The sequence below is a fragment of the Strongylocentrotus purpuratus genome, unplaced genomic scaffold, assembly GCF_000002235.5.
Source record: "Strongylocentrotus purpuratus isolate Spur 01 unplaced genomic scaffold, Spur_5.0 spur5_scaffold_21, whole genome shotgun sequence".
Classification (NCBI taxonomy): Eukaryota; Metazoa; Echinodermata; class Echinoidea; order Camarodonta; family Strongylocentrotidae; genus Strongylocentrotus; species Strongylocentrotus purpuratus.
In genome coordinates this window covers 15,185,161-15,212,365 of record NW_022145607.1, presented here as the reverse complement: position 1 = coordinate 15,212,365, position 27,205 = coordinate 15,185,161, and the positions used below count along the sequence as shown (strand labels likewise).

Sequence of the window (27,205 nt, the reverse complement as noted above, 5' to 3'; positions counted from 1 at the left end):
GAGTATCTATTAATTCAGATGAAATGTACAATTTTGAAAGGTTGAATTCAAAAGACAACAGTCAAGTGTATAACTAGAATTGTTTAAACACAATAGTAATATCATCGTTCATTATAAGTAAATATAACATAATTGTGATTATAACACCAGAACTTAATTAAGTAAAGCAAAGATCCCTAACATGATCACCTAAAATGGTGCCCTAAACAGTTGTATAGAGAGTGTAAGATACAATTGTGAAAGGCAATTAGATAAATTGGAAGCAATTTAAAATCTCTACCGTATGTGAGACATAGAAACTGATTAGCTAGATACACATATCTTCACATACTTCTACCTTCAACATTCCTGCAGTATTAGCAGTGATGATGAAATATAGAAAAGAACATTCTTTACTAACATTCTACTTCATACAAAGAATTTTTTTAAAATAGTAATTAGTATTCACGCTGATCTGTAATATCTTTGTACCACCATGTATATAAAAAAAAATGTTTTGTTTCTTTATGACTCTGTACATAATATCATGTTCTAAATTACAATCTGTAAAATGTTTTCGCATATTCTTGTTGATATCTAAATGTTGACATTGTGTATGTTTTGTTCAAATCTATATCATATTTATCCATCATTTCATCCTTGTCATAGTGCTTTCAGTGTCACCTTGATACAAGAATGAAAAGATAGCAATGTCTTGCTGATAATCAGAGCATCATTTGGTTCCTAAAAACATACAATTTCATTACCATGCAGCAGTTATGAGGAAAAAAAGAAGAAAAGAAAGTGCGTGTCTTTTCACAACCAACACCAACCATTTCTTGTAATTCATTCAAAAAGAAACAAATGCACATTAAACATCATTCTCATCTAATTGGTAGTACTACAGTAACAACATTCCACAAAGTCCTATCTACAAATGATGCTCTGATTAGCATAATTTTTTATGTTAATGTTAACAGTCCGCCTCAGTCGTCCAACGTCATCCATTCACACACAAGGAATTCATCAATTTTGCAACATGTCATCTCACTTATTCATTTTCTCATAACTCTTTACATGTATTCCACTACACATCAACCAGATATCATTATACAAAGTAAAATTATAGTCATTATAATCATTAAAGTCTAAACTGACATTCAAACTGAGTTTTTTCAACACACATACACAGGAGTAGATTATCTTGGAGATAAAATTTGGCAATTTGAAGAAGATGGTATTGCATTATGGAGCGGTTCTCTGCAAGATCTAAACTAGAGCAAATCAAAGCTTCTGCAACACCAACTTCAATCTTAGGCATATATTATTATGATCGGAAGCTAATTGTATCTCCAACATGGGAGTTAAGTTAGAAATGGTTGATTTTATTCCACTGTCAACCTCAGCATTTCCCGCCCCCCCCCCCCCCCAAAAAAAAAAAAAAAAAAAAAAAAAAATCACTGAAAGTTGTCTATATATTTTTAACATTTTTTTTTTAAAGCCTTTCATTACTTTTAGCAAAGAGTAATAAACTAAATTTTGTAATAAAAAAGTAAGAACCAATTTTTACATATCACTGTGTCTTACAATTTGATTCTAGTATGCTTCTTTGTGCATTGCTTGTACATTTTCATACCATGTGTATTTGAAGCAGTGTTGATGCTGGACACAAATGCAATTATGCTGATGAAAGCAGAAGGAAAAAAAATAACCTAGGAAAAAAAAAGACCACTTGGGCGACAACAAAATTTACATGTTTTCAAAAATATTCAAGAACGACATTCATAGGCTTATTCCACAAGATATTGCTCAGAGGTTTCATTACAAATTCATCTTTCAAAGACAAAACATCATTAAAGTATCAAAACATCCATGAGTACACACATTCACTTCAAAGCTTTCAATTTCTTTTTGGAATGATAGAAGGTAGCTACATGTAGAGCATCATAAAACAATCCCAACTAGGAAAAATTGCACTTTGTAAAAAAACACCCCTTGTTTAGTTTCTTTTTTGGTACTGGAATATTCAAGGAGGAAAACCCATTTGTTTGTTTCAATGAGGTAAAATACTTGTAAACTTTATAAATTGCATTTGTAAAAGCTCCATTCATAATAATATTATCAAAAGAGGAAGAAGAAATCGAAACGAGTCTTGTTTTCTTATTAAATGAAAACTAGAAAAGATACATTCGTCAAAAACTGGACTGCATCTTTGATGCTTGGCATTCCAAGATTTGACAAATTTAAGTTAGATCAGTACTATATAGCACCAACATGGGACTATTTCTGCTCTAAACAATTCTGGTAAAATCGATAACAGAGCCAACAGCACTGTATGAAAACACTGCTATGCTTCGACATATGACGTTGGCAGTATATCAAAGAATTCTTGGAATAACGGATACATGGCTGGAAAAAAATGTTTTCTTTTGCATAGATATTAAGGCCATTGGTGTGATTTAATCAAAAGAAAAACTCATTTTACAAAGGTCGTTTGGAGTGGTATAAAATTCACACAAAAATCATTCTCACTGTACTCCATATTTCAATAGTTAGCAAGGAAATTCATTGATTCATAAACATACATCATTATTTGTATAACACACACACACACAGGATTATTTCTCCAACCTCAATTCATACTCAAAATGGTCAAGTCAGGCCAGGTCGGGTTAGGTCAGGTCTAGTCAATCTACACGTCCAAGTCTCAACATTTTCTCAAGTCAGTCCATATATCAGTCTCTTTTGTAATGTGTTTCGTGTACTGTTTTCAATATTTCATGTGCAAAAATATAAACTTTGTAAATAAAAAAAATTCATATGTACATGTTCTGTTTGTGATGTTGTTTTAAATAAAGCTACGATAAAAGAGTTAAACATTCTTGTGCAGAACCATATTTCCAAGGAAACCTTTCTGTGAATTAAAATACCATGATGGAATCCACAAAAGCCCAAACATGAGTGGTTTTAATTAACAAGAGGACAAACCATGTTAGCACCCTTTTTATTCTTCAAGATTACACAAAACTGGTGACAAAAGTGATGGTAATGGAGCAAAATGAATTAAATCCACTATAGTTAGTTGTTCACCAATACAAAACTACACAAATAACCTTCCACAATGTGCAGATAAACCCATCCTCTCATGTCCCTTTTTTATCATATATAACAAAAAAATCAAGTTATTGCTCTTCTTAGGGAATAATAAGTCCAAGTTTCCTTTGGAGATATATCTATTGCTAATATATTCATAAATTAAACAACAAAAATGCATGAATCAATCTCTCAAAGGACTTCAAGTTCATATGGTTCTGCACAAGCACATGCACGAAAATGGGAATTTCGTCCCCCCCCCCCCCCCCCCTTCAATAATGCATGAATCTACAATACATTAATGTGACCTTGATTTTGTTTGACACAGATTGGCAAAAAAGAACATTATGTAGATCCAAGATTCTGTTCAGTGATATTGTACATTAACAAGCTGAAATAGATTATTGAAAGTCATTGGCCATACGCATCATCATTCAAAAATTTGCTGTGCGATGCAGAATTCAACAAATTAAAACAAGAGGTGAATTCTGCCTCCCCCCTCCCACAGCCTTATGGAGTAATACATTAAGTTCCTTAACTTTTAATATAATTGCAAGAAAAGACCTAAAAATATTTATATCAATATATCACCCATATATTGCTTGTGACTACAGTGTCTTCTTTTGGCCCAGGCTCAGAAAAGATGGATCTCTAAAACTTTTTGGAGTTTCCTCAATTAAAGTAAGAATACCTGTCTCAAAAAGTTCTAACAAAGAGAGACGATTTCAAAGGAGACTCAATTCCCATTTCCTTTTCTAAATAATATGTATGATGTACTGATGTATTAGTGTTGGAGGTAGAAGAAAAATGTAAATATGTTGTCTAAACCTGTTAATGTCTTTAAGTACATGTACGCATGTTTAATAAAAAGTGTCACATATATTCTTTTAAAGTCTTGTACAAATATTTCATGTTACATGTAAATAATAAACTTGTCAATATAGTCTTTTCGTTATATTTTGTACATAGTTTTGTATGTATTGCACTTGTATATATTCATGTTCAAGATAATAATGTTTATATATTTTCTCTCACTTTTTGTGAAAAGTGGAAATTTCAGCCTCTCCAAAAGCCTAAATTACAGATAATATATCCCTGCTGTCCACTGCTTCTCCAGTAAAATTCTCAATAATTTCATTATCAATATACATTACAAACAAAAACATTATTTCATATGGAAATGGTTGAAAAATTGCAATTACAAACATTTTTCTTAAACAGCATTATTAAGTCAAATGATAGCATTGTACCTGTGGAGAGGCTGAAAATGTACATGTTAATGTCAATATTTCTTCAATAAAATACACAATAATAAAAAAGGCTTGTTTATGTTGATGTTTTTTGCATCATGTCCTCGATGTTTCGCTTGTATGTTTGCTAATGTGCAAGGACTTTCGTCCATAATGTATGGTTCATGTCAAAATAATTTTGTCTCCATATCACGCACTTATTGTTAACATACACGGTGGATAATTCACAGGGAAATTCCATTAAAAATCATCCTACATTGATCTACTACTAAGTACTAACCAACTACATTATAATCTTCTTTTTTAATAAGAAGTTTTTTAAATCTACAAGTATGGGCTAAAGCTAGTTTCTCGAGAAACAAATTCAACTCGATGAATCAACAAACAGAGTGGAGAAGAGACGTGAAAAATTCGTTGCCGGAATTACCACCAATATTCAGGGTAACGATGCTAAATAATTCCCATCATACTTGAAACATGTAAAACATGCAAGAAGTAGCTGTATTATATAATGCTTATACTCTCTTATCATGATTTCATTCTTCAGAAGAATAATACGTTGAATAAGATTTTAACATTCTCCTACAATTTTTTTTCATTTTCCTGTATTTTTCTTTTTTTTTCTCTTTTTTTTTTGTACACTGTGTATATGTAACATTATCATCCGACTGATTCCCACAGCAGGATTACATAAATCGTCATAATAAGGCAGAGAATCTATTCTTTTTTTTCTTCTTCAAATAAGATCTAGAGGTAAACACACGTGTGAATCTTTGGGAAGCTAACAGGATCTTCCACAAGCCGCCAAGCTTTGTGAAAGTTGAACCATAACCCTGCGAAACAGTCTTAAATAGCACTTGAGAAATATACCTCTGGATTTGCAGCACTTTTCTGACAGAGAATAAGATAATTTTTATATTTTTTCTCTTTTTTTGTTTGTCCCATACCTTATGCATGATATTTACAATGCAGACTGGGAGTAGAGTAAGAGCTACAAACGGAATGACATGCAATGTCAGAAACTGAATCACACATGCTGCAAACAATCATTGTACACAGTGTTGTTTTTTAAAAACAGATTTGCCTCAAACTTGATGTGAAGCGAAATTTAAACACCTTAGATAGACATATTGCTTATAAACTCACTTCTCTTTCAAAGCACAAGGCTTTATATGATATGCAATGGAAGGAAATATGATAAGGAAAGAGAAAGAGGTGACGGACCGAAAGAGAATATTTTCACAAGTTAGTATTGTCTTTCAAATGTCGCTCTCACATCAAACGATTAGATTTAAGATTCCAGCATTTTGAACGGGATTCACTACGCTTCAGAAGCAAGAATCCCTGATATACATTAGACTTTGAAGAGAGGGAAAAGAGAAGAGGGAGAAACTAAAATGGCAATCCCCATGACCGTATATATACACTCATAATCTACAATACACAACAGAGTATGATGAATTTACAAATGACTCTATCATATATTTACAGATGCACATCCTCTATCTTCCTCTTTTTTTTACATTTTCCATGATTTCCATTTTTGTCATCCCACATTCATCAATTTAAATGATCATCTGTAGAAGGTTACACCCTAGCGGGAATTTATGGATAAAAGCATCAGGCTTTTTGTGTCACAAGATTTCATTTTTACATACATGTGTATTGCAATTTTGAATCCTGATGGTCTGGTTATTATCTTGCCTGTTCGATTCTCACTGGTCATGAACAATTGAGATCATCCTTATTAAATGATTGAAGTGACGCCATTTAAAAAGCACAGTATTTCTCAAGAAAGGTGCATCTCCTTCCCCCTTTTCTGACAAAGTACAGACACATTGAAATCTATACTTTTTCGCTGCATTGATCAGGGTGAATTCTATCGCAAATTCAACCCTTCATAGTAATTGCAATTTTTAAATGCAAATTTAAAGCTATATCCAAAAGGGAACGAATTGAATTGAATTGAATCTCTTGTCGAAACAGGAGTTGCACTCATTAATCATGAACTAGCATTAGTTGGTTATAGTGACATCAGGTATTTTAAAAGTCTATTTTCTCACTTCTGACAAATTTGTTTTTGGCTACTCATGAGTTGAAGTTCATACCTTGCTCATCGAAGGAACCATGTTAACTTAGTTTGTATGACAATTGCTATATATCGATTACACAAACTCATACTACAAATGAGTAACAGTAGTGTTATGGCTAACCCCATCACCCACCAACGAGAAGGCTACAATCAGTGCCTCTCTATCGAATAATACAACATCACCCCCAGCTTGTTATAATCTGTATACACCTTAGATTCTATTAGTTAACTCACTGCACCTTCAAAGGTGGATAAAACTTCACCCCCGGATAGGTATTATGACCGTCGGTCTAGAACTCAAAGCCTTGGACGTTGTCCTGGGGGTTAAAGTTGAACTGCTGGGCATCTGCGTTGACCCCTGGGGCCAGCTTCTCATCCTCCTCGTCAGCGCTGAAGTAGTGCTCGATGATCTCGAAGGCTCGTTGGTAAATCTCCTGGTTTTCGTGGCTCTGGAGAAACTCAATTTTGTCGAGACCTAAGACAAGCATTAAAGCAGAGTGTGCATGTTAATAGCACAATTCTAAGACATACAGATTCAAGTTCAGAGATCCTTAAAAAACATTTAGTACACCTTGATGAAAGTGCAGGGTCCTCATCAGTACTACAAGTACTACCAAGGATGAATTCTCCCCAATATGGAATCAATGATAATAATAGATAATGATAATAATAGACAATGATAATAATGATAATGATAATAGATAATGATAATAATGATAATGGTAATAGATGCAGGTATTGTCCTCCTAAACCGATTCTAAAGCACAGGCTCCAGCAACAATTGTTCCAAGGTCAATTTCTAACACTGTACACATTCCTATCTTCAAACCTAGACCTAAAACTACCGTACTTAATGGCAATCTGATCCCTAGCCCTTTTTTTTTGGACAATAGTAACCCTATAGCAAACATTGCCAGAGCATGTGTTAGATCACCAATCATTCCATCTATCTATTGCAAGGCAAATTATCTACATTTACACCTGGAACTTAACTATGGCAAGCCATTCATACCACTGGTTGCTCTCACCACTGTTCCCTCAATTATGATCTTTAGATAATATTTTTTCCTTCAATAATAAACTATCAACAAATGTAAATTTTGTAGATTTGTGACCAGGAATGGTACATCCCTTGAGAACCAATGCCAGGAATTTTTTAGAGGAACTAGTGGCATGAACAGCTTGCCATGGTTAAGTCAAACTTCAAGTCGATCTTAGTCTTTGTGAAACACCCCCCAGGCATGAATAAATTTCTGCAGAGAATCCTGGCCAGGCATATCTTACCTCCGCACTCCTCCACCATGAGGGCATATCTGTTGGGTGTCCCTGAGGCCTTGGCATCGGTCTGACCTAGCTTGAGGACGTTGTCCAGTCCATTGAGGGCCACCTGGACGATCTTGTTGTCCATCACGGTCAGGAGGTCACACAAAGGCTTGATGCAACCCTGGTCAACAATGAAACTGGGGAAGAAAAAAAATTAGTTATTTGGCTTTGATGCATTTTTCTTACATATTCAGTGATGGCAGAGCTGCCAACCTCTAGAACAGAAAATCAGTAATCACAAGGCTCAAAATCAGTAATTTCCTATTTCCTATTTTTTTTTTTTTTGTAATCCGTACTTTTAGACAACATTCCTTACTGCCATAATGATCATTAATTCTGTACCAAATACAAGAAACCTGTACTAGTTAGCATCTATGTGATAGCAGTTACCCTTCCAAGGACATTACTGGGCATCTTGTGAGTACATAATGCTTGTGATTGATACCACAAGTGAGAATTGATAAAGGAGATACACCAAAGGCAAGTCTCCCTTAGGAAGCATTACTACTTTATCAAGAATGCACTTCATCTTAAATACTGCTTCTATAGTCTTCCCAAACTACTGCTCTCCTCCAACTACTAAGCTCCGAGTTCAATTTCCTAAAAGGACAAAAATAAGGGAATCAAATGGAAATATCGGAGGGGTCGATATTTTGTCTTATATACCTCACTTAAGAAATCCAGCCATCTGATTGGTCGAATTGCATTCATAAACTTCAACTGTTCCTGTAAAATTCTCGGTAACCATGCATAAAACATTTCACTATTTTTAATAACCATGGTTATTAAAAAAATAGTTCAGTCTCCATGGTTACCCCATAGGTTTACATGTTAAAAAATGGTTTGAGCGATGGAGGATACCATATGTGTGCGAAGAAATGGTCGCTACATTTGACCAATTTTGTAATACAACTAGCAGCTAACTCGCCCCACGAGACATCTCGCCCCAGCATCAAAGACTGGGTCGAAATGTTCCGACACGATTCATCGATCGAGAGATACCAATGTGTATATGTTTGTGCTCATTGTACATTTTAGACGATATGGCTGATATTTGTTCACATTCTTTCGTCCTGGCCGTTAATTAGCAGACTACTGGTATCTCTCGATCGATAAATCATGTCGGGATATCTCGCTGGGGCGAGATGTCCCGTGGGGCGAGTTAGCCCGACTCCCTTGTGAATTTGTAGCATTGTTGTGCCAGTGATCGTGATCGAGTGCAGCGCAGACGACCGACTGTACTACTAGGCCAAAATGGCGGAATTAATAGAAACGCTCCCAAGATTTCAGCTTCTTGATGATGATCAAATGAGAGACTTGATTGATTCTGCTGACAGCAAGAACACGAAAAATTCCGTTAAATGCTCCATGAAAATATTCGAAGACTTCCTGCAAGTTATCAAGACAGACCTCGATAGCGTAAACAAGCTTTCAAATTCGGAGCTGGACAATGTACTGCAAAAGTTTTACGCTGGTGCCAGACGGAAGAACGGAAGTTATTACATGAAGAAGTCAATGTTAGCTATTAGATTCGGACTTCAGCGTCATTTCCTCAACTGTAATAAGATAGATATCATCAAGCATGAAGATTTTTCCAACTCGACGAGAGTTTTTAAGTGTTTTTCAGCAATGCTTAAACAGGAAGGAAAGGGAGTTGTAACTCACAAACCAGCTATCTCAGCAGAAGACATGGACAAAATCCAAGGTTCTCTTGATTTGGATGATCCTGTGGGTCTTCAGGACAAGGTATTTATGGATGTAATGTTGTACTTTTGCAATCGGGGTAGAGAGAATTTGCGTGAAATGACACTTGACAGCTTTGACATTTGTGATGAAGGGGGAAAATGCTCCATAACTCTGAAAGATACACTCACAAAAAACAACAGGGCAGATAAACTAGAGAAAAGCCAAGGTGGTGTCATGATTCCAACTAATGGTCCACGATGTCCTGTTGCCTCCTTCTTACGCTACAAAGATAAATTGAATCCACAATGTAAGAGTTTTTGGCAGAGACCGGCAAATGCACGTGCACAGGCCAAGCGTGAGTTCAAATCCAATCCATCTTCTTTTGATCAATGGTACTGTAATGCACCCCTAGGGAAAAACAGCATCGGAGACAAGATGAAAACAATTTCATCTCGTGCAGGTACCAAGGCTTACACCAACCATTGCCTAAGGGCAACCAGCATCAGTACCCTACAAAATGCTGGGTTCAGAGACAGAGAAATAATGAGTGTCTCCGGACACAAGGCGGAGACCAGTCTGAAACACTATGCTATGACCAGCAGTACAGCCAAAGAAAACATGAGTCATGCTATCGCGGCAGCCGTTGATCCGAAATCAGTACCATCCTCATCAAACATAGACCTAGGTCATGGTATCGCGGCAGCTGTTGATCCGAAATCAGTACCATCGTCATCAACATCTACTGGTGGTCAGCGTAGTGAAAGCCAGGAACTGCGGGAACTAAATGACATTTTCAATGAGATCACAAATAACCCAGAGAACTTCCCACGCACATGCAACATCACCACAAGTAGCCATGTAGCCACTAGTCAGCAGGTGCAAGCCCCCACGTATAATTTTCACAATTGTACGGTAAACATTTTGAACAAATAGAGTTATTTTCTACGGTTGAGTTATTTTCTACGGTTCTACGGTTGAGTTATTTTCTACGGTTCTACGGTTGAGTTATTTTCTACGGTTCTACGGTTGAGTTATTTTCTACGGTTCTACGGTTGAGTTATTTTCTACGGTTCTACAGTTGAGTTATTTCTACGGAGTTCTGAGTTCCTGTTCTGAGTACCTGTTCTACCAGTTGATTGGTAAGTTGACTCTTCAGTATATAAAAGTATTAATGACTGCTTTGATATTCGAGAAATAGTTGTTTTTTATACGCTCTCGGGAAGGTTACAATTGTGCTATTGCCCTCGGCACGCCTCGGGCAATAGCACAATTGTAACCTTCCCTTGAGCGTATAAAAACAACTATTTCTCTCAAAGCAGTCATTAATACTATAATATTGATGAGACTATTTCCTGTTTTGACTTCGAAATAACATCAAATATCATCACTAAAATTATTCATGAATGAAACCCACTTTGAAATTATTGTTTGCAAGAATGAATACATATCACATAGCTAATGCAGAAGAGATGTATCCTTTTGCAATGTCTGCTCAGAATTCTAATGTCGGTGCTCCGACAGACAATGATCATTACCTGATTTGTTCGGGGCGACCGCCTGAAGTAGCATTGGTGATGGCCCAGGCGGCTTCCTTCCTAGTCTTGAATTCAGCCTTACCCAAGATGTCTATCAACGTTGGGATGATGTTAGCATCAATCACAGCCTGTTTAATAGGAGGATACAAAAATTAATGTCCATTAGTCTTGTGATGACACTAATAAAGAGATGAAGAGAATCTAATAAAGGGAGATTGACTTGGTCTAGCAACATGTTCACTTGGACAGCTCTCGGCCTTCCCCTACAAACTGGCTCAAGCGACCGTGGTTCAAAGGTTGAAGCTAAAAATTTGGTTCGAACGCAAAATGAGAAAAAGAGAGAAGCTGAAAATTGAAAGCTGAAGGAGAATGCAATACAGGATAGGAAAATTGTTACGTTTGAACAGTGAAATCAATTTTTTTTTTTTTTTAAATAGAAAAATAAATAAACATAGAGAAACATGATTATTGTCAAAACAAACTAATTCTTAGCTATGTGGTACATCCTTCACATTCACTTACTTGTATCTGGGCACGGTTGCCGGCGGTGATGTTGGATATCGTCCAGCAGGCCTCCTTTCGGATGGATTCCTTGGAGCTACTTAGCAGGCTTAGAAGGCAGGGAAGGGCTGAACAATTTAAGACAACCTGCAGCAAATATAATCCACAATAATAGTTTCATTTACAGAGCATATTGGTTAACTCTGCATAAGTTAAATCTGTTGGGAACAAAAAAATACTTATGCAAAGTTCGACTTAGGAAGTGTAAATCACATGTCTTGCTTAATTTGGTCCAAAAAGTAGATTTGACTGAGAGAAAATTTGACTTGTGCGACCTTAAGTTATACAGAGTCTAATAACAGAATCATCCATTTTGTGATTTAATAAACGTGTCATGTTTATACAAATTTTGCCTTTACATATTTCACACGGATTTGGAATGTTGTAATATGTGCTACTTCTGCTCTAAGATTATGATAAAGGTGATGTTTTCTTTTTCTTTAATATAACTTTCAATTCTATTAATCCATTGCCAACGTGAACCAGGTAGCTCCTGTATTGAGTCTAAGTGAATAAGAAAATTCAGTAGTCAACGGGTTAACTGACCTGTGTTTGGACATCGTCACCAGTGACAATGTTACCTACAGCTCTCAGGGCAGCTGATACCACACTATTGGAAGAATGCCTGCAAGAGGATTGAATGAGATCATATGTATTATTCACTTGGTATTTCACTCTGCATATTAAATACAGAGGCTTGTAAACTACTCAATTTAAACCCGATGCTGGGATTAATCTTTGTTCAAATTTGTGTTTTCCAAAGAGACTTTAAAGGTCTGAGGTCTTAGGTTTCTTTTCATTAATGCAATCTTAGACCCAGCATCGAGTTTAACTGAATTAGTAGAATACTGACCTCACTGTCTCATTTACATTAAAAACATACAGGGATTTGAGTAAATAAACTTCAAACAAAATACAATTGGATGAACTGTGGCTGGTTGCACATTGCTATCAAAAATGTTTGTTTACATACTTCAAGAAATATGTGAAGGCTAGAGACAGAGACTGCAATATCAAAAAAGAGCCGGGTCTGGAATAAATTATTGATTAACAAAATGTACACTAAACTTTCAAGTAAAAACCCTAGGTCAAAAGGCTAGTAAACCTAAGTCTTTGACAATTTTTTATGAGGCAAAGCATGCAGAAAGAAAATTCAGTATGTAAGAACTCTTCAGAAATTAACTCACTTTTAATGCATTGTACAAAATTGTAGCAAAGCTAGTGACCCTAGCATTTAGTCCAACTTACATGAGTAGTTCTACGAGTCTGCGGCAGACACCACTGTCAATGACAGCCTGGATCTTTTCATTAGGTCCATCCGATAGATAGGACAGTGCCCAGCAGGCGTCGGCTAGAACATCTTGATCGCTACTGAACAGGAGACGGGATAACACTGGTAGACAAGGAGACACCTGAAGGACAGATGGTCAAGAAAGGTTTCATAAGAAAGAGCCCAGCTGGCATGAGTTACAATGTCTTGATTGCTACTGGACAGGGGACGGTACAACACTGGTAAACAAGAACATGAAGTCTCCTTGATAATAGAAAATATGAATGATTTGAATCAACATTTTATGCCTTTTGAAATAACTTTTACAAAACATCTTCAAAGATGCTAGAGGCTATCCATAATTGTTAAGTCCAATTTAGAGATAAGTTCAACTTTAAGATCTTTGTGAAACACCCCTCCCCCCTGATATGGTAATGCCTTCGATGAACTTACTTGCTTGAAATCTGGAGGGGGCTCTTTCCTCTGCACAGATTGGACAGGGCCCAGACAGCATTCCTAGTCATTGAAAGCCTATTGGATTTTGAAAGTACCCTGCAGGGAAAGAAGTAAATTTAATTGGACGAATGACAATATTATTCCCCCAAAAGACCATACATGTACACCCTTTTACGGTTAAGGTTGCCATTTTAATTTGTGAGTAAACATTGCGTCATCAATGTTTTCAGATGCGCATATATTGTTTCGTCCCTGCCTGCACTGTGCCTAGCTCACATCATATTGACATGGGCGCCACTTTAAATTACAAGTAAACAACTTTGTTTACTCGTAATTTAATGTCAGCACATGCGCACTCTTTTAACCGTGAAAGGGTGTATTCTTTTTACAAGCATGGTGAAAATTAATACTGATCACCTCCCCCTCCCGCTCAAAAGAAAAGGAAGAAGAAAAAAAAAGAAGTGTTCTTGATTTCTAATCGCCTCTTGCCCCCAAATTCTGGTATGTCACTGGTATAGACCAACTCACGATTACCACATGTCCCAAATTACCCCGAAAATCCACAGATCTTCAAAACAAAAGGAGATCCCACTTTGACACTTTGAAATAATCACTCCTACAGCGATGGAGGTGCTACATAAATAGCCTTTGTTTCCCCTTTTCAAAGAATACTTCCACCTGTGTATCATGGAGTGCACTGCTTGTGAATAAATGAATAATGATTAACGTACATGTAACTTTAATGAGCACATCCAGTATTTCGTCTCCGTGTATTTCACAATTTGGTCTGCAATGACCTTTATCTACTCATGCTCAGACTGCACTATGAACTGGCTTATAAGGGACAATGTAAATATTTGATTATATAAAGCTTAACAAAGCTGTCATCTGAGTCTTAGGAAGGATCATAGCCCATAAACTATAAGACTTACGCTAGTAGATGGACGAGGATACCGCAGTTCAGGACACGATCCCTGCATTCTGCACTGTCTCCTGCAATGTTACCTAGAGCCCATACAGCCTAGAAAGACAAAGACAGAGACGGGGAATTAAATTGCATGATAATAATATTAATAATAATCATTTAAAATCCACTCCAAATTTTATTAAATTAAACCGAAAATTGAAATTCTTTTTGCCCCCTTGATCGTGAGCCCGGCAGCCACTGAGCAGCACCAGATCGACAAAGTGACACCCAGTATTTCTATTAAAATATTTGTATATCAAGACCACTACACGATACAGCAAAGAGTAGAGCAGGTCATTATATGCCTGTTCTGTCAAACTGATTTCAAGAACTAATAAGCAAGGAAAACCGAAATTGCAGATATTATAAACAGGTGGTCGCTAAAGCAGGTTCTTGCTAAATCAGATTCTGGTTTATACTGTTCCTGTGTTAGAACTTTTATAAATAGCTCTCACCCTTATAAACTCATTTTGTAAAAGGTTCCCTCCAGTATATTTTTTCCAAACAATATACCTAAATGTCAGCACCAAATGTGAACATAGAAATAATTTTAGAATTTATAAAATTTAAATGTTCTAATCAATTGAATTAATCTAGGAATACAATACTACGGAATGCAGAATGAAGTAAATGTTGATTAAGATTATTGTTAAAGCCTGTCTGTACTAGTTTGGCCAGGGGGATTAGACCTCCCTGCAAGGTCACTGGCAGGTGGTTATCTCATCAAATCAGCTCTAAATTAACTTAATAAAAAGGTCATCATGGGGGACCAACGGTCACCGCTTAGGCATTGTTTGCTATATAGTAGCTTTAGTAGTGCAGTGGGGCTTAAAGGTTAGGAAATCAATGTACCTACTGAAGTATAGGGATGTGAGCTGGAATGTAATCATAAGTATCTCACCTGTTCTTGGACATCGTCGTATGGGGATTGAAGCAGTTGTATAAAGATTGGGACAGCACCTGCATCTATGACAGTTCCAGTCTGGGCGGTGGTACCGGATGCAATGTTTGTGAGGACCCAGGCAGCTTCAAACTACGATGAGAAAAAGATTGACAAAGTGTAATGCATACTGCATTGAAAATGTAAGTAAAAAGTGTGGGAGTAAGATGAACAATCTAAGAAACTACTCCTAGAAAAGCAATTAAGAGAGAGGAAAAGCCATGTGCAACATAGGGACAAAAAGGAAGGAAGAGAGAGAGAGAGAGAGAGAAAGAGAGAGAGAGAGAGAAAGAGACAGAGACAGAGACAGAAACACAGAAAAAATAGTTAATTTGTTACTCTTACCTGGAGGACACTGTTAGTTTCAGCCTGAAGGAACTGCACAAACCTCGGAACCACGCCCATCTGAATCACCTCATCGATGGGTGGGTTAGGCTCTGTACAAGGGTGAAAGGTCATTGTGACGTCAATATACATGTATCAAGATTGGTTTCCTCAGATTGGATCTTTACTGATTTAGCTATTATATCTATTTCAATTCTCATGCCAAAGGGGACACATTGAAACAAGGCCTTATTGAAACCGATTGAAAATACAGAGTAAGTTTATAAAAATTAAGGTAGCACAAATGGCTTTAGCTTTAATAAACTCAATATATCATATAAGAACAATAGTTTTGTCAATTTTAACTTCAAAACCTTTCATCGCTTTCCTGTTTTAACAATAAAACATGACTGGTTCAATCTTTTACTGTATACCAAGTATGATAAAATAAAATAAAACCCATTTAACCAAAATTTGAATGTCTCTGACTTCATTCATTCTACCGGTAAGCAAAATTTTTGGAACATTCTAACTTGTTATTCTTCATTAATGATTAATTCAAATACATGTTGCTTTGCTAATTTTCTAAGGGGAAATATTGCAATATGACACTACAACATGTATGCACATTATCTGCCTGTACAAGGTATCCCATTGTCTTTCAGTTTCATCCCACATGTAGATGTACATGTATGTAAGACATAACATGTATACTATAATATAATCTAACAAATAAGATTTTATCCCATAAATATGCATGTTCCCAAATGCTGTTGGTTCATGAATCGTTTAACATTTGGCGCTCCTTCTACGAATAATCCCTTTTCGGGAGAGGAGCATTTATGCAAGGAGGATATGAAAACCATTGTATAACAATGCAAGGATATCCTCTTAGTTTTATAACAGGACAGAATGAAGACACATATATTTTTTTCTGTACACTTTCTATTGAGAAAGGTACATGCAGAAAAGCAACAAATTAAAAAAAGAAAACAATCAAAAACTTAATAAGAGCTACTTGAATTCTTGTGGTTTAGGATGGCTATCACTATCACATGCAGTTTGATACAAAAAACATTTCAACTGACATACATTCTTTGAATTACTCAGACTGATTTTATGTGCTCATTTATAAATTGTGGGCAAATCATAATATTGACCCAAGTTTGTTTCTTTCACTGTTGCTGGAGAAAATTAGTTTAAAAATTGTAGCAAATTGTCTATTTCTGGATTTTTCTTTTATCATTTCAAGCTAATTACCCCTAGAGGCGGGACTGGCAAAAGACTTAATTGATCAGTATCAATCTTCTTGAAAGAGGCTGCTTCGATATTAATTGGGCCTTGAGGACTTGAATGGAATCCAATTAGCACTAAATATAAACTTTTGCAATTCATGCAATGATTTGCCAACTCTGGGCATCAAAGGCAATATGCAACATTAAATCCATTATGATACATAGCAAAAGACAGTGAGTAGCAAACCCATTTGGTGCTTTAAGTAATGAAACAAAGCAAGGTTGGAAACTTTAATGTTTTTTCTTTGTAAACAAATAATACACAATTGCAAAGCATAGATCTGTACATTTTCTTTACCTTTTGATAGCAATTTCCTAAACCTCTGTGTAGCGTTGAGTTGCATTTCTGGGTCATCTGACATTACTCTTTCGACCATGTCCTGTGTGACAGAACTCTGGGAAAAAATTAGAGAAAACCAGAAGAACAAAGAAGATTAAGAATAAATTACCATAAAGAAGGCCTACGTGTACGCTATTGTGATGGGTCTTGATGTTATTTACATGTATCTGTGGGTTATTTCATCAGTTACAAAATAATCTTAAACCTCCCTTTCTACCTTTCTCATTCTCTCTTTCTTTATACATGTATTTCTATCTCTTGCTCTCCTTCTCTCTCCTCTTATTTGTTTCGCTGTCTCTTTGCTCATCAGTCTCCAAAGATCTCAGATTTTAATTACATGTAATACCTCTCCTCTATCTTCTTTGTATTTTTCTTTCTTTTCTTGACCCCCCCCCCCCTCCCCCTCCCCACCCCTCTCCTTCTCTCTCTCTTTCTGTGTCTCTTCCCCTCCCAGCTTCCCCTTCTATCTATCTCCCTCCCTCCCTGATTCTCTCTCACTCTCCCTCCCTTATTCTTTCACTTTCTCTCTTTCTCTCTCTCTCTCTCCCCCACTCCCTCTCTCTCCCCCTCTCTCTCTCTCTCCATCTCTTCCTCTCACCCCCACATACCATCATAACATGAATACTATTAAATGCACTTTCCCTGAGGTTCAAAACCAGAAAGAGAACACTTCCTCCCAGCACCGACTAATGCTGACAAATTATAAACATGGAAGTCGTGTGGGCGGATTTGCCTCCCTGTTCACCCAATATACATTACACAATGACGTTAGATGATTCAGTGCTTCCAGCCACACATGTACACAATAAAGAAAAGAGAACCTGAATTACGTGTATTACGTACATGTAAGTAATGAATGCGCGTTAAGAGGTAATAGGAACTGTAAAATCATTTTCTCTTCCTAGTAATAGTAATACATGTACAGGGGTGTACATGTATTAAAAAACCTTTTGTTGAATTCTATTGAGCTATATGACATGAACATGAATGTCCACATGGTATGCAATAAATTGTACAAGCAGAAAAAGCCTAAGAAGAAGAAGAACAGAGGGGAAAAATTAACATGATCATTGTTATGTACATCTCAAGATTAAATTAAGTTAATTAACCTGCTTTTATCAATTATTGTGCCACGTCTAGAGGACATATATTCTTGAATTTTTCCAAGTCTTAATTGACTGCCCCTCGGGTACAAATATAAATGTACATGTATAACCAGGTTTATTATGGGTCACATGATGCTGCCATACTCTATTTCTTGAAGGTGTTTATCAGTTAGAGATTCCTATTTCCTTGGCATGCAATTAAGGTTATTCCTTGAGGAAAGGGGTACAATTTCTACACCGATTGCACATTCTTCTATTTTAAACTAACTGGTCTCTTTCTTTAAAAGAAGGTTGTGTGTGTTGATGCATTTGAGCCTAATCTTTAATAGAAGTGTAAATGTTTGAATGTACATGTAAATGATTAAATCATGAATGTACATGTATGTACATGTACATGTACACTGTAAATGAGAACCAATAATATAAGTATCTTATCAAATTTACATCTACATGTACGCGGCAATAACCGTATATAATATCAGCATGAACTTGAAACCAAACATAACAACTGACAACCAACTGAATCAAGGTTCACAATACCTTCCTAAATATTACTTTAGCAGGAAAGGTATGACAGGAACTGGAAGTGTATTTCCACTAACTCATCATGGACATGGAAACAAATTTAAACTAAAGTTGGAACAAAAGTAAGTATTTGGAATGAATGAAAAATGACATTTATGCACACTGGAGTGTGGAGAAAGAAATGCAAGGAAAACTACTCCACTTCCAAGAAGGTACACTAATACTGGACATGAACCTGGAGTTTACATTACCTATCCGGGTGAGTCAACAGTATTTGGTTTCATATGCATGTATACATCCTCTCCCACAGTATCCCAAGAATACAAACAAGAAAATTAATACACATTACGCTGAAAACAAAATTGTCTATTATTTGGTCTGATTCAGGACTTGGTATTAAGGCTGTCATTTTTATAGAATCATTCAATTTGTTTGATTATCGCAGCCTCAGTTGAATTACATGACAATTTACAATCAGATTAAAAATAACATCACATTTTAGATATGTCCATAATTATTAGGGCAGAATAATGATGTACAAGTGTTTGTGCCTACACGTATTACATACCTGTGATGAGGAGATGTAGTTCTCCTGGACTGTGATATCTGGTGGTTCTAGGACAACATCTACGTTTCTCCTCTTGAAAAGCTGCATCAGAAATGAAAAGAAAAGAGCAAACATTTGCTTTGTTATTGAAAGACAATGAAATCTAATATGATTTTCTACTATAAAATGTATACATTGGACTGACTGAATAAAAAAAGAAAGAAAACAGTACAATTGGACTTTTTTTTCTTCTTTTCAGTACCTACATTTGTACTACAGTAAAGTAGAATCATGGAAGACAAAACAAAAAAAAAAAAAACACACACAAATAAAGTGGAGGTCATGTTGCTTATGCTTTATCTATCATATTACTTGTTAAATATTTATGGAAACATAGGAAGAGAGAAAAATTATAGGAAAGCATTCATGATTCATGGTGTGTTGCATCAAAATAATAAATCACCAAAGTTTGGGACAAGAGGAAGTGAAAAAGGGAAAGAATGAATAAACATGTTAGTTTTTAAAGGGATGTGAAGGTGTATACATGTAGGTAAAAAGAAAATTTAGAAAGAAAAATATAGAAAGAGAAATGGAAAGAGGGAGGAAGAAGAGATAGTAAGAGAAAAATGGAGGGAAATGTAATATAGAGAAAAGGAGTTGTAGAGTGAAAGAGAAAGCACATGCAGCGATATAAAATATTATACTTTTTTATCGTCATACAGAGAGAGAGAGAGAGAGAGAGAGAGAGATTAAGAACGACAGAAACAGAAACAGAAAGTGAGAAAGAGAGGCTGGGGGACTTTTTATCTATTAGACAAAATATTTCTCATTCAATATTATATGTTCCACTCCTTAAAATTTCTCCCCCAAGAGACGACATTCTTCACCTTACTCATAGGACTGGATGACGTCAAGACGTGGTCAATCACGCACGGTTCACTGATCCCTTGCTTGTACACAAATACACAGTCCTGATCAATCTTGAGTCATTGGATAATCTATAGGACATCCCCTCTTGCAACGTCCTTATGGCACTAGCAAGAGTACAAGTTCAAAACCCACCTCTGAATTTATGACTAATTACCATGTCATACTTGTCAATGCCATCATCATATAGTGGTAAAAATGTGACCTTTAAAAGCAAGCAGACTTGAACAGCGTACCCTATTGAATAAGAGTAAAGTACACAGAGCTTTCACTCTGGAGAGGTGGAAGAAAGCAAATACTATGTATGCACAGATGGGAAGACCTCCCCATGACCTCACTCTATCCTTAATAAGATGCACTAAGTGATTGAACACAATATTCTTTGCTTCATCATATTCAAAGAAATATGCATACATAATTGATGCACTATATATTCAAGTTTCAAAAGTAGATCTACTATTATAGAAAACAGCGCAGCTCGAAAAAGAGCTTCCATAATTCCCTTGCTTTTTAGCGATTTTTTGTTGTTTTTCTTCCCACACATGGATACCCTATTCACCTTCTTCTTTTTTTCCCCCTTCTCCTAGACTTTTCCTAATAAAAAATAACAAAATCCATCATAAATCTTAGAATTAAATGAATTATTCATGGATTACATGTAAAGGAGTTCATGAACTGCATGAGTTAAAGAGCTTAAAGCTGCTTCTAAGATCTATCTTCAATTTACTTAATGTATATTTCAAATTGCATTCCAGAGTATAGGCCTACATGTACATGTACAATGTACATGTACATGAGCAATTTATTTACTTGTGAAAGAGTAATTGCATCGCATCAGCCTTCCTGTTCCATTCAAGCATACTGCGTTCTTTCAACTTGTTAGAACTGGCTGAATACATGCTGAGCTGGTGTTTGCAGATGAAACACTCATTTTACAAGGATAAGGTTAGTCTCTATTCTCTCTCTCTCTCTCTCTCTCTCTCTCTCTCTCTCTCTCTCTCTCTCTCATTACACACAAACACACACACACTTTTCTCTAAATCTTGCTGTAGCTCTCTGCTCTGCTCTCTACATCCCACCTCTCTCTATCCCTCTCCTCCTTTTCTCTACTACCATCTTCCTCCATCTCTCTTTCTCTTTCCCCCTCTCTCTCTATCGACTACTCCTTTCACATGCACTGTACCTGTATTACAGTGCTTGCTCATTACTTAGTCAGAGCCACTGCACTGTGAAGGCATGTGTAATTCTATACAAGCCCGTTTTCAAGTGCAGACTGAAGCAGCTAGAGTATAAGATTTTGATGATGGATGCTCAGCCATTAGTAAGCATATCTCTCATCCCCCCCCCCCCCCACACACACACACAAACCATCCACCATCCCCCCTCTCTCTCTCTCTCTCTCTCTCTCTCATACTCATTCATACAGAAGTAATGTAGGTCTCTCCATGACCCCAGTCATCCTCCTCCTCCTTCCCTCTCTTTCCTCATGGCACCCAAAAGTACATGCACATGTACACAATTCCCTAATCATGTAATGAGTTAAATACATGATTAAAATTAAATTATTCTCAATTTGTCTCCCCCTCCCCTTTTATTTCCTCTCTATACTCTACCCATTTCCTGTCCTTTTCTTCTCCTTTTTTCCTTTTTTGATGGAATATCTACCTTACCTCTCTCCAACTACATGTATATTAATAAAAAATAATATAAATGTACATGTATATTAAATGTTCTGTTTTGCATTTACATGTATCTTCCTTTTTTTTTATAAATCAATAATTCTTCCTGAGTTGTCATAAATAAACATGTAATGCAACAGTACATGTAATGTACATTAACAATTCATTTCATTTTGTGTACGTGTTCATGACGCAACTTGAAAACAAATTGTGAGCAGTGTGAGCAGCTACATGTAGTAAAAAATACATGGACATGCAGCCCTTTAATACAACACCAAAATAATTTTTGAATTAGAAATATCCTACAAAGAGCTCTTCTAAAGGAACAACAAACACTTTAGGCTCATTTTTATTTTCCAGAGAAACTTATTTCCCCATGAACCCAAAGACCCACTAAATGTTCATGCAGGCAACATGTACATGTTGTCCTTGTTTTCACGAAGTGACGGTAGCGAGGAAAATCGTAATGCAAAGTGAATGCAATTTTTTTTCACTACCGTCACTTTGTGAAAACAGCGACGATGTAATGATCATTGTACAATGTTTAGCATTATTATGCTATGAGGAAGCATCATTTCCAACAACTCCAATTTTGGGTGACATTTTCTGCTCCAGTGCAACCATTCTATTACACTTGTATTTCTTGGCTTTGTGCGATCGACCCTTTTGACACCAGGGGAAAAAACTAAAGAAGTAGGGAACAGCATACTTCCTCTTTCACTGAATTACAGAACAAATAATAAGCGTTATACCAGTACTCAGTGCTCATAGCGCAAACAATTTCAAATTCTATTAAAAATCAAATACAATGGCAGGTAAGTAGGTCAAAGAACAGAAACGATAACAAATAGTAATTAATGGGTGTAAAACCGTGTAATAGGGGGAAATCTTTGAAGTTGAATCTCAAGAGCCTTTGATACACTGTAGAAAGGAAGTATGATCATTTAATCATCTAACTTATATTATGCAAAATGCATTTTTAGTTCAGTATCTGACTTCATATACATGTGAATAGGAATAAATGCAATTATGCAAATATGCCAATTCATTTTTTTTTGGGAAGAATTATCTTAACTCTGTGTTAGTGTTCTGTGTACATGTAGCCTCTTCGCTTATGTAAATTTGACACTATTTCACCATATCTACAAAAATGATTATCTGTATATTCATTTTCTGGAATCATTCTATTTCTTCATTCCATTCAAATAAATAATAATCACTGAACGATTTACAGCATATAACTATTACCACCATCATCATTAACATCATCATAATCATCATCATTATCACCACCACTGTCATCATCATCATCATCATCATCACCACCACAGTCGTCGTCATCATCATCGTCATCATCATCATCATCATCATCACCACCATCATCATCATCATCATCACCACCATCATCATGAACATCATTATCATCATCATCATCACCATCATCATGAACATCATTATCATCATCATCATCATCAAGAAAGCTAGAGGGAACAGCAAAAAAAATGTTAAATGTTGTTTCATTAACAATACATACAGTACCCTCTTTGCTGACATTAATTATAATCATGTGCATGTATTCCAAAAGTTTCAAAAAATTGATGACCATCTTACCTGTTCCTCTCTCTTTTGTTTTCTGAGCTGAATTCCAACTTCTTCTCTTCTCCTCCTCAGCTCTTCTGAGTCAAGTGCCTTGTTTTTGAATAACCTGAAGTGTTCTTTGTTGGACGAAGCCATGGTTCTGATGTATCGTCAAGTTCTGGAAATAGGAGATTAAATAAAGATAAAATTTCTTGATTAGAAATAACTAAATAAACAAACATTTCAGTAAGCTCAGTATACAAAGAAAAGATTAATGTTTGATTAAAATGTGGAGATAAAGATGACTCATAACATGACATGTTTCAACAGCCTGCCATGAAATAATGAATGTATATTTGGAAGACAAAACAGCATTTCTTTAAGATCATTATCTTTTAAAGTCAAATGTATGTAAATTGCATTTTCTGATTATGTGACCATGCAAGTCTGTACAAAATATAAATTTCCCTTATTGTACCTTACCTTGTCTTCAAAGTTCAACAGCAATGTAAAACAATGACTAATGGATAATGCTGAATACAAATAGAATGTTCACAAACAAACATTTTATTTCATACCTGAACATTTTAGACTTAAGGTAACATTCTTTGTATTCCTTTTACATAGATGCTACATTTTATTAGGGCTGTGCACAACAGTGTAATGAGGTACCCAAGTACACTCCCAGGCTCACAAGCGAATACTTGAATATTCGGACGCCATGTTTTTTTATAATTTTTTTTGAATTTTTTTGAATTTTTTTGATTTTTTAAAATTTTGTTTGAATTTTTTGATTTTTTGAATTTTTTTGATTTTTTGTTCTTTTTGCCACTACCATACCACTCGGCAGTTTCCCAGGTCCCTTGACGAAAACGGATGCAATTTTACTTTGAGTTGCAGTTGAAGGTGCCGATTTAATAAGAATAATAACAGTAAACAATGCTGTTTTAAAAACCAAAGATGGCAGAATAATCCATTTTCCTCCAAGTCCAAACAGAAATCTGGACATTTGGTCCCAGTTTCTGAAAGGTGAGTTTGACAGTGCTTGAGTTGGGAAACATTTTTACCGACGGTACCATGCCAGCGGCTGCCGCTCTCCCTGGCACGGGTGAGCGTGGGCCTGGACATTTTTTTTTAATTTTTTTTCTTTCTTTTGCGGCCGAATATCCGTCGCAGCCTTACATTTTATATTTCATTTTATTTAATATTGATCATGCCTCATGGTACGCATGATAATATTGAATTTAATCGACGTTCTCCTGTCCCCCCCCCCCCCCTCCTCTTGTTTTTTTTCCTCTTTACATTTCTACAATTTTTTTCTTCTTCATGTTCTTTCTGTAAAATTCAGTGACAAACAAAACACTACAAAAAATAGTACAAGTGTTACTGTTACTTTACCCAGTTACCAGAACCACATCTTACATTTCAATTAAATGTAAATATCTTTTAATAGACCCTTTCTATGCTCCCCGTCACTTTCGACATCAAACACTCATTCTGTTGTCCACGCATACAGTCAGAAACAAAGTGCCCATGCCATGATCATGCCATGCATGTAATTTATGGCATACACATTCATTCATTCACGTCCTACCTACCTACCCGGCATCGAATCACGCATCTCTCATTCACAATCCCATGCATTCAATACAGGTCTACGTCGACAGGCCGAGACGACGCATCACATCAAACATCACAAACAAAAACATGCAAAACTCAAGTTGTACTACATGAAACTCATATGATCGATTTCTAGAATAATCAAATATTATCAAATCAATAATGAAATGTATACTCACGGTGGGAAAACGGGATATTAGAGGAGATAAAGTTGTGAATTCGTCGCCACAAGATGACGAGTTAGCACTGCGCAATTTGCGTATTGCTCCTTAAATAGGTTTCAAACCACTCTCTTTGTTGGATTGTTCGTTTTGTTAAGTTGTACAGATCAGCGATATAACATACAAACTCCTGGTTTGAAAACCTAATAACCGGCAACTATCCTCCCACACTGTGCTTCACAAGGAAAAAGAAGAGGGGCACCTTTTCTTTGAAAAGATGTATTTTTTTTTGCACTAGCTGACACTAGCTGCATGCCCGAAAATATACAATTTGTAGACATTGTGATTGTATTATCAGAGAAGATTTTAATGTTTGTTTCTCTCTTTACATGGTCTAAGATACATGTGGGTGTATTAGTAGCTGAATATTTATTTAATTGCGAGAGAAAAGCGTGCGTGCAATTGGATTCGATCCTGATGGGGTTTTATTTTTAACGGGGGTTTTAAGCACAATCTAAACATGAAAGACTGAAAATATCTTTAATAAAAAAGCATAATTATATCAACTTAAAATACGGGCGACCTTAATGCATGGGTGAAATCAAAGAAAACTGAGTTGCTCTTATAAGGCATATAGGAACACATTTTGTGGGGAAAGGAAAAGATGGCACATATCAAAGGGAACAGAAAGAGCAAATGTCAAAGTTAAAAGGGGCACTCACCAGAGATGGAAAAAAAAACACTAGTAGCAACAGAAAAGGAGCACTTACAACCTGTAAAGGGCAATTATCAGAGGAAAAATAATACTAATAAAAAAGGATATGGGGCACGTGTCAATTAACTATAAAAGGGGCACTTATAGTGAAAAGGGGCACCTTTCAAATTTGAATAAGGGCACTCATATAAGAATGAAAAGAGGGCGAACAAACTGGAAAGATCGAGACACTTGTCACAATATAAGCCGGACACCTGATTTGAAAAGAGGTAATTAAAAGGTGAGGCATTTATTGTACCTAAAAAGGAGCATTCACCTCAGATGAATAGGCGGACACTTTATGAGAGAAGTGAAAGGGGCGCTTTTTACAAAGGAAAACTGGCACTTGTTGAAGGAAAAGGGGCACGATTTTCATAGCGGCACGTACTGTATCAAAGGTGTCAGAAGCGGGGCGTTATACAAAAGGAGGAAAGTTATTAAAATTGTTTATCAGAAGGAAAAAGGGCACTTATTAGAAATAAAAATGGGGCGCGTGTCAACATAAAAAGGGCACTTATCACTCAGGAGAAGGGCGGCTTATCACAACAGAAGAGGGCACTTGTTAAAGTAAAATGGGTAGGCTCTCAGATCATCATAGGGGCAATTATCATAGGTAAAGGGGGCACTTATCAGAGGTGATAAGAGGCACTTATATTGTAGAAAAGACACCTATTAAAAAGAAGGGGCACTTTTCCTAGGTAAAAAGGGGCACTTTAGTGGTACATTGTACCTGAAATTAAGCCGGTGCACTGTGCCCCACTGCCTACCCCTACCTTCGGCTCCACTGCTTGAAGACCCTATAATTATAGTCATCAAGAATGCAATACTTTTAACATCCTTAAAATGTACAGGAGTTGAGCACTGATTTAATTTAATTTCATATTTAATCTTTATTTTATTTAACATCAATCGGCGTCGATCGGCCCCTAACTGAGTGCCACTGAATGTAATGAGCCAATAATGAGCCATTAATAACGCATTCTATGGGCAATCTATAGTGATACTGATATATTTGTTGTAATTTTTGATTTTGTTTGTTTTGTTTTGTTTTGTTTTTTGCAATCTGAAACTGTTAGCTAACGTGGATGCCTCTTTAATTAATTTAATCAATCGGCGTATAATTGATTTCGCGGATGAAGTGCATGGAACACTTTCATTATTTAACTCAAATGTACATTATGCATTTAGTTTGTGTAA

The 27,205-nt window shown here is 36.1% G+C and overlaps 1 protein-coding gene across 1 annotated transcript; it reads right to left on the bottom strand.

Annotated features, from left to right (window-relative positions):
• Positions 1 to 4,253: 4,253 nt before the first annotated feature.
• Positions 4,254 to 25,394, bottom strand: LOC579689 (importin subunit alpha-7). Its single transcript, XM_030995134.1, is given in 15 exon segments — positions 4,254 to 6,889; positions 7,699 to 7,874; positions 10,959 to 11,086; positions 11,481 to 11,606; positions 12,066 to 12,144; positions 12,768 to 12,931; positions 13,243 to 13,265; positions 13,268 to 13,341; positions 14,178 to 14,266; positions 15,114 to 15,245; positions 15,498 to 15,589; positions 17,070 to 17,166; positions 19,311 to 19,391; positions 23,507 to 23,651; positions 25,273 to 25,394. Coding segments are annotated over 14 exon segments (1,569 nt in total). The 5' UTR covers positions 23,630 to 23,651; positions 25,273 to 25,394; the 3' UTR covers positions 4,254 to 6,704.
• Positions 25,395 to 27,205: the final 1,811 nt, after the last annotated feature.